Raw genomic sequence first — 13,286 nt, 5'->3', positions numbered from 1 at the left:
AAAACAGAGGGCATCCCTGGTGGCACAAGGTGTTAAGTGTCAGCACTATGAAGCTATCCGCAGCTACCGCAGCAGGAGTTCGTACCAGGCCAGGAGGTGACCCACATGGGGCGCAGCAGACCTCTCTTGTCTCACTCACTGCTCCCCTCAGCAGTGTACTTCGGTCAATTTCCACCTGTTCTGCTCCCCACTTTGGTGTATCCTCTCATGTCCTGCACCTATGGCCTGTACCCCAGTTTTTGTATGCATAAATAAATCTTTTTTAAAAAGTGAGAAAACAGAAGTCTCTTTTGTTTAACATCAGGTTTTAATAAGACATGCTTCATTAAATATTCAGTAAAAGTTATAGTATTATAACTTTTCAAAGATTGGGAAACAAATTTGTGCTTTTCTATAGATAGGAAAACTATAGTTAATTATATTTTCCTTACATTTTTAGACCAAATGAATCTATAAGATTATGCATAAATAGTTTGGTAAGCTTGTATTTACATACTTTCATATATTATATTTGTGTATTTATAAAACACATCAAAGATTTTGAAAGTGGTATTTCAGTGGCTATTTTTAATCATATATTAATTATTTCAATGTCTGCCAAGTATATCTCCATCATAATGTTAAATCTCTTATCCACCATATAGACCTAATATAATCTATTTACAAGTTTTCAATGATTATTGGGTGCTTTCTATTTCTGTATATACGTATTTGTGTGTGTGTATATATGTATATAGACCGGTATATATATATTATTTGTTTATTTGTATATATTTACGAGTACTGAGTTGACTATGATGAATATCTTTCTGTGATTCTCCAAATGGATCTGGAGAAAAAATTCTGGAAGACAAAGAGAAAGCACGTTCATTAACACTTTTGAGGCATAATTCCCAAATTCCCTTTGGAAATTAATTTCTGAATATGTACTATATATAAATAATATCCCTATAAACAGTGTATAAATGTCCATTTTTCAAAAAAATCCAGATTGATATAAACAATTATTTTTCTTTTGTTTCTACAAATAGGAAAATAATATTTCATCATAGCTGTGATCTCTGATAGTTGGGACAACTACTCACATGCTATGGTAAATGCGCATGTCTTCTTTTTGAATATCCTGTTCATGTCCAAGGACTATTTTTTGCTCACAGGGCTAAACAAGGTGGAGTCAGTTAATATTACTGATTGGTGACAAGCTGCTTTTTATATCAATTTTAATTATTATCTTCCAAAATAGGTGTTTCTCAACTTTTCAGACTTGATTGCTGTATTTGTTGGCTTGGTTTGTCTTATTTTATATTGAGTTCAACAGTAAAGTTTTCCTGTTTTTTTCTTTGTTTTTTCTGTCTTCGGTATCATGGTTAGAAAGTACTTCATCATCTAAATTTCTCAAAAATAAATATTTATTCTTTTTTTTTTAGTATATAGTATTTTTTAGTCATATTGTTCAGTTCATTGCACACTATCAGTCCTGGTAAATAGAGGACAGTCCTCATTCAAACCCCAAGATATGAAGCTAATTAATTCTCTCTTACTCTGCTACTCTCTTTTCCTTTCATTCTTTCTTTTATTCCCATCTCTTATTCCTGTTTCTTTATTCCTTCCCTAAATTGAATACATAAACTCTTGGCTTTTTTCATTCACTCTGGTTCACCTTGACTTAGAGAGCTCATATTAATTCACTGCAAAATAAATGAGTCCTGTAAGATTAGACATCACTGCATTTGTAAACACTATATATTAATATAGCTGATTATGTATTAGCCTCCCATTATCTTTCTATAACTATGCTAGCTCCTTCATATACATTCTCACATAACACTTCCAGATATTATCTGACTTGAACTATAAGGAATAAGAATCCCAGAGAAACAAATAAATTACTAAGAATCACATAGTCTCTAATGAAAGGATCCAGGAACACCCTAGAGATAGTAATTCTAAAGCTAAGGTTCTTTTGTTTATTTCTGTGTGCCTCCTCTAAAAATAAAAGCAAACACAACCAAAGGAATCCTGCATATTTTCAGAAACTATATTTTTGAAAATAAAATCCTCTTTCTTCATCAATTTTAGAAAAAATTATGCCAGTGGTTTGTAACTTCCTTCCTCAGAACCACACTATTCTAATGCTACAGTCATGGCTGTACAATTGCAAAAATTGCATGTGGGTAGCAGGTGTATTAACAGCTCTGTTTTCACTTCTATACTTAATTTCAAAGTGAAGATTCCTGTCATTTTTAATGAGATTTTTGAGGCCAAAATTCCCTAACAGTCCTAGTATCCCAGGAAGCCAGTTTTCATTGTTTGTTTGTTTGTTTTCCAGAAATATGGACAGGCTTTATTCAAATGGTCCCACCTACAACCTGGCCTTGTAGGAAGGGTGGCTATGCTGTATAGTGAGAAGCGCACAAACACAGCAAGTTGCTTAAGGCAGCATAGCTGGGCAGCATAGCATAGCCTCAGATCTGTGACTTCACACTGCATGAAACTGGCTATTCCCATAATCTCTCTGTGCCTCCTTTATATTTCTGGAGAGGGGATGGCAATATCTACCTCAAAAGCAGTTGTGGAAGAAATTTTAAAAAATATATAGTTTCTGCTACATATTAAGCATTAAGTAAATAATGTTTTATTATTATCATTAGAATAGCAATTGTGATGTACTAGGGATGCACTCACATACATAAACATATATGTACATATATGTTACAGAAAAGGCATAATTGGAAAAAAATGGAAAATATTTAAACCAGGAGTATATGTTCTTGTCACTTATTTACTCCTCAAATTAAAGGTTGTGCTAATTCCAGTTACCCTAAAAGGATTCTTCATGTGCCTAATCTATGATCCCAGTCTCCAGAGTCATATTTGTCTAATTTCACATATGTAGTTGCTTCTTAATAGTCTATAGAAGAAGGAAAGATTATTCTAAGGCACATATGAAAGAGGAATAGACATGCAATTTTAGTAAAACAGGATATTGAAAGAATTAAAAAATAACATCAATTAAATTCAACTTTAGTAATATGTAAAATTTCACAGTTCTATCAGAGATATAATAAATATCAATGCTACTCACAATTTTTAAAAGAACTATTAAAAAGGTAAATATGTCTTACTACTCATATTAGAGCATTTTTTTCTTTCCAAGTTATAAATTTCAAGTCAATTGATACTATAAAGTTATTCATTGTTGTCTAGTTTCTTTACTCTCCTCTTCTAGGAAGTTTTTAGCTTCATCTCTAGTTAAACAAAGTGAAAGGAAAGAAAAGACTTGAGCAACTCTATCATCTTTAATTTCAAAGATGGACTGATAACAGTTGGAGATCAGAGGGATCAAAGCCTTCCAAATTGTTACTTTAGTAGTATATAATTAAGACTGCACATAAAAACTTCCTGGGCTGAGGAGAAAAAATGTCAATGTATCTAGTTATCTACTCAGTCTCTAGAATCTACTCAAATCCCCATTTATACAATGTATTTGCCTTTATTAGTGTGGAAGGTAAATAATTTATGAGCTAAATGGTTATGTGATCACCTTTTTACTTGGCTGATTATACATCCCTAGTGCATATTACATTGCTATGTCTTAGACTGCAAGCTCCAAGTGACCCAAGTCATGAATCAAATAAGCAAGTGCTTCCTGAATATTTCTGGGATGCTGGTGCCTCTTATTTTCCCTATCAACTGTCTACATAGATTTTTTTTTTGTGGTACTGTATTTTGTGTGCTTATATTGACATCCAAAACATTCAATATCCCCTGAGAGCTAGATATTGTTTTTCCTAGCACTTATCCAAGGAAACAACATAAAGTTCATTTTATTTTCAGCTGTGGTTCAAATCTGAACCAGGGCAGGCATGTGACTCAAGAAACAGCCTTCCTCAAAGTAACTGGGAATCCAAGGAATAATCTCATACAAAGGGCTTGCCATGTAAGAGAATACTTATTCAGTCTGAGACTAGGTCTCTCCAGAAATGCTCTGTAAAATTTGAAGAGTACTAATCAGGAAAGGAATGTTACCAAATTACAAAAATTAAAGAGATGTTATAAGTTTGATCCATTCAACAAATGATGATGATGAGAGTGGCACTGATGATGTTCATTATGATGATGATCAGTTAAGTTTGATCATTTTACTGCAAGCCACTACTTTCAACTATTAAATTATATACACTGCTAGTATAAGTTCATTTAAAAAATAAGCAAACAGATATAAAGGAGTTAACTAACTTGCTGAATTTTCCATTGCAATAAGTGGCAAAATCAAGATTTAAACTTGGAAGTCTATTTGCAGAAATTATGCAATTTTTCTTTAAATTATCTTAGAAGCAGAAAGAAGGAGGCATGTGTGGGGTAACATTTTTAAGAAGCTGTTCTTATGAGTATATTAAACTACAGAGCTGATGACTGTACACTGAATTGTTGATATTCTATGCCCATTTATATTTATATGGGTTTTTAACCAAATTTTATATATATTATATTATGCTATAGCCTATACATCTAATTATAATGGGTACATGTTCACATTACTAAAAAATATAGGCTGATAATCACGTATTGATGAAAAACATGGTTATGAAATGTCTGAATTTAGTTGGTGATAATTTCAGTGTACAAAGGCAATTTTAAAATATCAGGGTTATTTAAAACAAAATTTTTCTTTTAATTACTTTTTTTACTACTTTTACCATTATCCAATTTATATTGTATTTAATAGGAAAAGTAAGCATATATTTCATATTTCACTGGAGACTAATAATTTAAATTTAATTTTTATGTTATATTTTCAACTTTAAATAGGATTTTCTTTTTTTTTTTTTAGATAAATTAGACTTCCATTTTATTTTTTTATTTTTTTTAATTTTTTTTTATTATTTTCTCTTTTTTTTTTTTTAAATAAATTTTATTGTTATATTCCCCATACAATTTAAATAGGATTTTCAATGACAATAATTCAGTGAATGAGGAAAGGGTAGCACTTGGCAGCCAGATGTTCATCATAAAAAAAAGTCCTCTATGCTCAAAAATGCCAGGAATCATATAAACACTTTAGTCTCATAAAATTTTTCCAAATAACTATTGTTTAATCATTCACTGAACCATTATTTTGGAAAATGAGAATCACCCTATTAATTTTGTAGATAAATCATTTATTGATTGGGTACAAATGCTAGATCCAAAGGAGCTTTGTTTCCCTCCAATTTTTTGCACATGCTCCAGTTCTCAAAGCACATTTATGATCAATGTCATTCATTCTATAAAAAATTCTTGCCTATTTACTATGTAAAATCATTGTTTTAAGAATGAACATATCATGAGGGAAACAAAAATAGATAGAAATTTTTACCTTCATTGAATATACTATTTAGTAGATAGAACTACAGGTAAATATTTTGTACATCGGATAGTGGAAGAAAATGTGTAGGAAAAAAAAAAAGAGAAAGACGTTTATATGTTAGGAAAACAATTGCAGCTTTAAACAGGTGGTGACATTCCAAAAAAGGTAAGATCTACAAAAACAAGTGTGTCAGAAAAGAGAAACCTTTTGGGGAAGTAAGGTCTGAAGCACAAGGTGACTTCCAGTCTAGTATGAAAGCTTCAAATCAATCTCTTGTCACTTTGATTTTTTTTATTGAGTAGACTTTTTACACTAGACTATCCAAAATTCATTTCTCTTCCACCAATCTGCTCAATTGATACAAAGGCAAATTTACATTCCCAGCTCTAAAATTAAATGCCTTGAGTTAACCTTGATCTTTCTCTTATACTCAGTATATAGTTCTTCTGCAAATTCACTTGAGTCACCCATCACCACAAATATTCAATCAACAATTTTTAACCTCTTCCTTCTTAAAACCCTTGTCTCAGTCTCCAGTATTTCTCAAGTAGATTTTTAAGATTGGCTTTCTAACTTCAACTTCTTCCTGTATTCTCACCACAGCATTCAGAAAGGCCCTTGAAAGTAGCAGATATACTTTCAGAAAGTATTATAAGAAATTTAGTGCAGACACTGCTTTTAGAGGCTGATGTGTACAATTTTTTACAGCTTGGTATTGGAAATGGAGGTAAAAGCTGAGGGGGCTGGAATGAATAGGAGAGTAAAGAGAGTGGGTGGGAAACCATAAGATTTCCATTTCCATTTCTTTGGTGAACAGTTCTTTATAACTTGTGATTAAGTTCTAGATAGAAATTTGGGGAGTGGATTTTTTAGAAGATAGCTAATCTTCTGAAGAGCAAATAAAGGAAAAGTTGAAAAAGAAAAAAAAATAACCAAAAAGTTAAAACAGAAGTCATATTATGTCAAATAACTTCCCATTCTACTCAAGTTAGAGCCAAATTACTTAAAACAATTTAGGTGCCATAAAGGTGACCTTTTTAGTTTCAGACCTGTGCTCATCTCATAAACACTTGCCTCTAAGAGCATTTCCTCATCAAAATTTTTTGACTTGCTATTCCTTCTGCTGAGACTGCATCAATGCATAGAAAATGCTCTATTTAAAACTTCGTAGGAAGCTAGGATCACTAACTACCAAGTAAATCACATTTAGATATCACAATATGTCACTTAAATTCATGCCTCTGTGGCATGGTAAAAACCTATACATATAAAATTTTGAATTGTTAATCAATGCTAGAAAATAGGAAATCTACTTTTATGAATGCAAAAGTTATACGCTATAATTAAATGAAAGAGTAGAGAGATTTTCCCCTAAATCACAGAAGTTATAATTACTGTAAAAACATATATTGGATATCTTTGTCTTCTCTAAGATACATTACCTTCACTGGTGACAAGAAAAATGTAATAAGAGGATTTTAATTTGAATACTGAGAAAAACTTCAGTATAAGTAGATATTCTTTTATTTTTCTAAAATCAGAATTAGTATAGAGATCATTTCTAAAGAGAATTGATTGGGAATGAAAGGCATTATACCAGGCACTTAAGATTAGGTACTGTGCATTAATTTTAACTCAGAACTTCCCAGCAACGAAAGCAGGGTGAAATGTATATATTTTAATATAGTTCCATTAATAAGAATATGAAGCTATTTGGTAACAGTTATTCTTGGGCTGAAATTTCAGGAGATATAAAATAACTTTAATATAAGAAAATTTGGATAAAGCAATATGTGGTATTTTAGATTTAATTTTCTCTGTCTAGAGTTTTATATAGTGATTTATAAAATCAAATAATGACATTAAATTTAATTCAAGTAAAGAATTTGAATAAAACAATGGTAAAATTGTTCAGGTACACTGCTTCACAATAGAGATAGTGCTTAATAACCTGAGCAGGTAAAATTTCAAGAGGATTAAATAAATGATTCTTTAGACTATTTCTCAGCAGTTATTTTGTCATTAGATCGGTGGGGCCAATTGTAAAGAAAACTTTATAGACATGAAAGGAATTGCACTTATATTGAAGAACATTTATATTTAAAAATGTAAAAAAAAGGTAGACAATTCAGACATGGGGAAATAATCACAGGAAAGTCTTAACTAGAGTCTCCTTAGCAAATAAAAAGTATCCTTGAAATTTTATGCCTTATAGTGCCAGGAATAAGGGGTATTGTGAAGGACATAACACACACACATACACACACACACACACACACACCAGGGCAATTAATATTTATATTAGCAGATACCAGGTAGAAGAGTGTCATTGAGTATTTCAGAGCAGTGACCTAGCAATTTATAAGATTTACCTAACACAAGTAGGAATGACTATTGGAAGGAAGATCAGGAAAAAAGATAATATAGTTCAACCTAAGACCTAACTAAAAGATTCTTATTAAAGGAAGGTTTTCCTTATCCTTTTCACTTAAGTATAAATACTCCTTCTGTACCAGGCAGTGTATGATGTATGCAATTATGCCACTGAGCGAACAGCAACAACAAAATGTTCCCTGCACTAATGAGATTTAGTGAGATGTAATGAGCGGAGAAGAAAAGTCATTATATAAGAAATTGTGCATGCATAATAAATGTCATGATATGGGAATCTCCATGTGTTATAGGTGGATGTTGGAGAGAAACTACACTTTGACTTGTATGTCAGTGAAGTCTAAGCTAATGTGGAATTCTAATTATGAGTAGATATTCATTGGTGAGGAGAAGGACGGAGATCTAAGGGATTGTATTCCTCATGGAGGAATAAATCATGTGAGAGAGAACCTGGCACCTTAACGTGAGATTTTGACACAAGGAGATAGAGTTAGGAGAAAGTGGTTAAAATATGAGGCAAAAGAGAGAAGCAGAAGATTCTGAAGTTCTCAAACTCAGGACGTTAAAGGATTGAATTTCTCCCTAAAGGTAAAGGCACCCACTGAGACCTACAACGTTTTTTTGTATGTCTGCAGGGAGACAGAAGGCAGGTTTATACTTTGAAATATCATGAAGCTTAAGTAAGAGAAGGGAAGTTTACAAAATCAGAGGCAGGAGACAATCCAGGAATTTGCTAAACAAAGTGCAGGTGAGATACGCAAGTACCCAAATTAAGACTGACCAAAATGTTCATAAATTCCCCTCAACTTGTATAAACTCTATTTAGACAGGTTTCTTCAAACTAGAGGCTCCTGAATTCCCTGCTATAAAAATATGTACTTTGTAAAACTCATAACTATACATTCTTTCTTTGACCCTTTGAGATGTAAATATTTTTATTTTTATTTTTTTAAGTTTTTTTTTTAAAGATTTATTTATTTATTTATGTATACAAGCACTGGGTACAGTCAGAAGTGCGAGAGGGTGAGAGAATTCACCAGAGCCAGAGTGGAGAGCAGAACAGGCAGACTGATGAAGTACACTGCTGAGGGGAGCAGCGGGCGTGGCAGGAGAGGTCTGTCGCGCTATGTGGGACCCTCGCCAGTGGCTGGAGATCAAACCAGTGCTGCAGAGGCTGCGGGCAGCTTCACAGCCCAGCACTCAACTGCTGCGCCACTGGGGAGACCCTGAGATGTAAATATTTTTAAATGATCATTGAAACTTATATAAAGCAGGACTATCTGAAAAAAAAAAAAAAAACAGGAAGTCATTCCTTTAAAATTTAATCATCAAAGATGATACAGATCCTATATCTCAGTCTCACTGTGAGAGTGAGTCATTCTAGTGGTCCTTTGCTCCAAAAATACCTTCTGTCATGAAAATAAAATTCACATTTGCTTTGGGTAAAGCTAATTAGCAAATGGCCTAAAGTGTCCCTCAACCAGCCACTGGAAAATCTTCAGCTTTTTTGTTGTTATTGTTTTAGTAGAGTTGAATTCAGACTGAGTTCTGGTCTATTAATTATTAACAAATTACTAATAATGAATAAAGTCTTCATTTCTCACTTAAATCCATCCAGTGCAATTTTTCTTTGACAGTAGTGATATTGAGGTAATGAAAAAATAGACAAGTTCAGAAAATATTTAGAGAATAAAAGCAGAATATTTCGTATGGTATTTGTGGAAGGGAGGAAAAACGTTTCTATGTTTAGACGTGTACAACTTCAAGTCCAGAATTTAGCAATTAAAGTCAATTTGGGGATTTAAATGATGCCTTCAAGCTTGGAAACTGTAGTGCCACAAATAAGCCATTTGCAGAGGAGAATTTACAGGTTTTATAAATATAGGTAGCAGCGCTCAGGGGACAGAGTTTTGCTCTAGTCATGTACTTTGATAGATATTTAGTCGGGATTGCATGAAAATGGCCAGGAAAAGTGGGACAAATTGGAAGAGGGTCCCAAATCTAGTGACTCGTTATGTTAAAGATGTGGATAGAGGAAGAGGAAACCATGAGGCAGTGAAAATTATCACCCAGAAAGATAGCAAGTATTATTGCTGAACACTCGACTGAAAATTATAGAAACAATGATGAGAAAATGCACAGCATAATGTAATGCTGCCCAACATTGTAATTTCATTCAGGCTTACCCAAGCTGTTCTTCAAGTAACCCAAACCAAATTATATCATGAGAAAGATAATGAGGTCATGTCTCTCCATATTCTGTATTGTAATTCAGTATAAATTTGAGTTAAGAGTGTATTCAGATAATAAATAGGGTCTATTAAAATGTCTCCAATTTTTAAAATAAATCACCCATTATGGCATTTTTTTTTAAATTTTCAGTGTGGAGTATTTTCAGCTAACTGTATGTTAAAAATCAGTACTGAAGAAGTTCTCTCTATTACCAACATGGAACTGGAGTACCCATGACTTCTTTTTTACACCAAGAATCTTCTCCAGTACTTTAAGATTTGGTATGCTCCAACTCACTTAATACTGTTGAAGTTTTAAGGTTGTGCCCAGTAACCTAGGCAACTGTTCTTATTTCTGTCCTAATTTACTTCTGTTTATAGAGCTTATATAGATTTAATGGTCTCAACAATATATTTTAAGACAGAGCAGATTTACAAACTACATGCTCTTAAGTGAATAAAGATCTGACAGATTCTAGTGATCAAGCCCAGCACAATTTATTTTAGATTATCATTAAATATGTTGAATAATGTATCTTTTTAAAGGTGACATAACTTCATCATGCTGAAATACCATATAAATGTAGTTGAAATTGTAATTTTCTGAATATAGATTTTTAAGTGTTTTATTTTTAATGTTATATTAATGAAGTAGACTGCAACAACAAGTAGAGACCACAGCTTCAAACACCTCTAAATATTAATCTTATATTCAAAATTCAGTTTGCTTTACAGGAGTCTATTTGTTCATCTATTTCAAATTAGAGTTTATGAGATAAAGATGTCTGGTCTATTCTTTTAAATAGGACAGACAGAATAAACAATGAGCTTGAAGAATTTTCTGTAAACATATATCAAACTCATATTCACATCATTGTATAATGTCTGATCACTACATGTAACTAGAGCTTCTGTCCAGTGAGTATTTAATAATTAAGATAATCACTAATTTCCTCTGCTGTTCCTCTGCTATTTCACAAGGCATGCGCTATTGGTCTTTTAATATTTCACTTTCCTTGACAGTGGAGTCTAAATCATTATTTGTTGGTTACAGACCTTTACAATGCCCAGTGGCATTTGCCATGGATGACAACAATAACAGATGATGTTGAGCCAAAACTACTGGGACTGAAATGCAGAAAGTAAAATGATAATAAATAACTGTCACTCCATTACTTAACACTGCCTGAAATTGGTTCTAGTACAAGTTCAATATAGCAGGCGCTGCATAATCCAAGAACCAAAAAGGCATTTACTCCTTAGTAATAGTAGCAAACATAAAGGAACCTCAAACACTTGTCTTGTGAAATGATCAGGAATTTCTCATTGAGCTTGACATGAGCCTTCAAAGAATTCTAAAAAGAGTCTACTTCAAAATCTTATGGTATCTTCTCAAATTGATGGTACCTCAGGAATGTGTCAAAAGGCACTCTCAGTCCAATGTATACAAGTTTCAAGAATGTGGAGTAGAATATAAAGATAAAATCTTATGGCTATATTCAACTAGGCAGTTGAATATATCCTAGACACGGAGATGTAAGTTAAAAAAATATGAGATGTTAGGGATATAAGATGGCTAGGAGAGATCATTATATCTATTTTAATATGATCTTGGTTGTGTTCGGGCAATTTGGTTTGGGGGGGGGGGGAGTTGAGCTATCTTCATTGGCCATCTCATAAACTTTAGGTATGAGAGCATAATTTGTTGTAATAAACCCACAAGAGAGCTATTCAATAAGAGGAGGTTATTAGAGTTAAATTTCCATATTACACAATAATTACCTTTTAAACACAAAAGAAAATTTGTACTCTCCTACCCTTTCTCAGACTGCTGTGGCATTCTTTATTCTCTTCAATCTATAAATGATGTAACAGATTCGTTGTGGTGGTGGTGTTTGTTTGCTATCTGGTAAAGGTCTACTAACTTATGTGCATTCTGAGGATTTTCTCTCTGTGCTTTATTCAACCAGTAACAGATCTGGGAGTTGCACTTGTGTCTGGCTGTCTGGGCTGACAAGATAATGCAGTCTATAGCTCTCCCCAAGGGAGGTGACATACCCGGTCAGTTTTCCCTTCTGTCTGAATGCTGGTGTGACTACGGACCTCATGATCTTCTTCCAGGTCAGAAACATCCTCCAGTTCCTCTGGGGTCTGTGAAAAAACAAAATATGCTGGTCAGAATGCAAAATAGTACAATTGCGTTGGCAAACATCCTGGAAGTACCTCAAAAAGGAAGCACAGAAACAAATATAACCCAACAAGTTTACCTCTAATTATATACTCAAGGAAAAGGAACATGTCCACACAAACATTTGTAAATAAATATTCAAAGCAGCACCATCCATAATAGCCAACAAGTGGAAATAACACAATCATATATAAAATATAAATGAATGGATAAAAAATGTGGTAAATTCATACAATGGAATATTATTTGGCCATAAAATAAATGAAGTATTGATACATGCTATGAAGTGGGTGAGTCTTGAAAATATTATGCTAAGTGAAATCAATCACAAAATGCTATCTACTGTATGATTTCATTGACACAGAATGTATAAAATAAGCAAATTTATAGAAACAAGTTTGATTAGTGGTTCCTAAAGGAAATAGTAGAGAGGAGGAGAGTGAGCAGTAACAGCCAATGGTTCTATGGCTTCTATTTTATATTACAACTATATTTTAGATTTACACACACTAGTGGTCACAAAATTTTGTGAATATAATATAAAGCACTGAGTTTTACATTATAAATTGCTAAGTTTTATGCTATATGAATATCCCCACAGATTTCTTTGAAGGAATGCAAACAAAAAAGATCAGAAGGAAGTTTTTCTCACAATAAGCAGCAATTAGTTAACCATCACGTATTTACTACAAACCAAGGTGTTTATAGGTAATCAATATAATTATCAATAAAACCCTATGACATTAAAACATCAACCAAATAATAACAAAATAATTCTCTTGGACCTTGAACAATATAAATAACTTATATAAACTTCAATGTCTCGTCTAAATAGCTAACCTACTTAAAATTATTTTATTCCATTTTGATTCAGTATCTCTTGTTCAGGGAGTTGCCTTTTTCAGGATTCTCCTAGGCTGGGTTGGGGTCCTCTGTTAAGTGTTTCCTGGCCCCCATTTTCACTCTTATAATGATCATCGATCATCATTCTTTATTATTTTATCATTGCTGTTGGACAGTCAACTGTTGAGCTGTCCTCTCTGTGAGGTAGGGAGCAGGTCTGGCCTGCTTACTGACATATCACCACAATCCACCACATGCATGACTTTCAATGAAGGAAATTTTT

The 13,286-nt window shown here is 32.9% G+C and overlaps 1 protein-coding gene across 1 annotated transcript in view; it reads right to left on the bottom strand.

The window, feature by feature from the left end:
- Nucleotides 1-13,286, bottom strand: part of CTNNA3 (catenin alpha 3) — a gene marked incomplete at both ends in the record, with an annotated part of 1,381,762 nt that overhangs the window by 120,225 nt on the left and 1,248,251 nt on the right. Inside the window, one exon of the mRNA XM_084245749.1 lies at nucleotides 12,031-12,123. Within this exon, the coding sequence (XP_084101875.1) occupies nucleotides 12,031-12,123 (93 nt within the window). The remainder of the gene's footprint in view (nucleotides 1-12,030; nucleotides 12,124-13,286) is intronic.

The sequence above is a fragment of the Talpa europaea genome (assembly GCF_964194135.1).
Source record: "Talpa europaea genome assembly, chromosome: 10".
Classification (NCBI taxonomy): domain Eukaryota; kingdom Metazoa; phylum Chordata; class Mammalia; order Eulipotyphla; family Talpidae; genus Talpa; species Talpa europaea.
The sequence above is the reverse complement of the archived record's forward strand: the minus strand, read 5'-3'. Positions and strand labels throughout refer to the sequence as shown.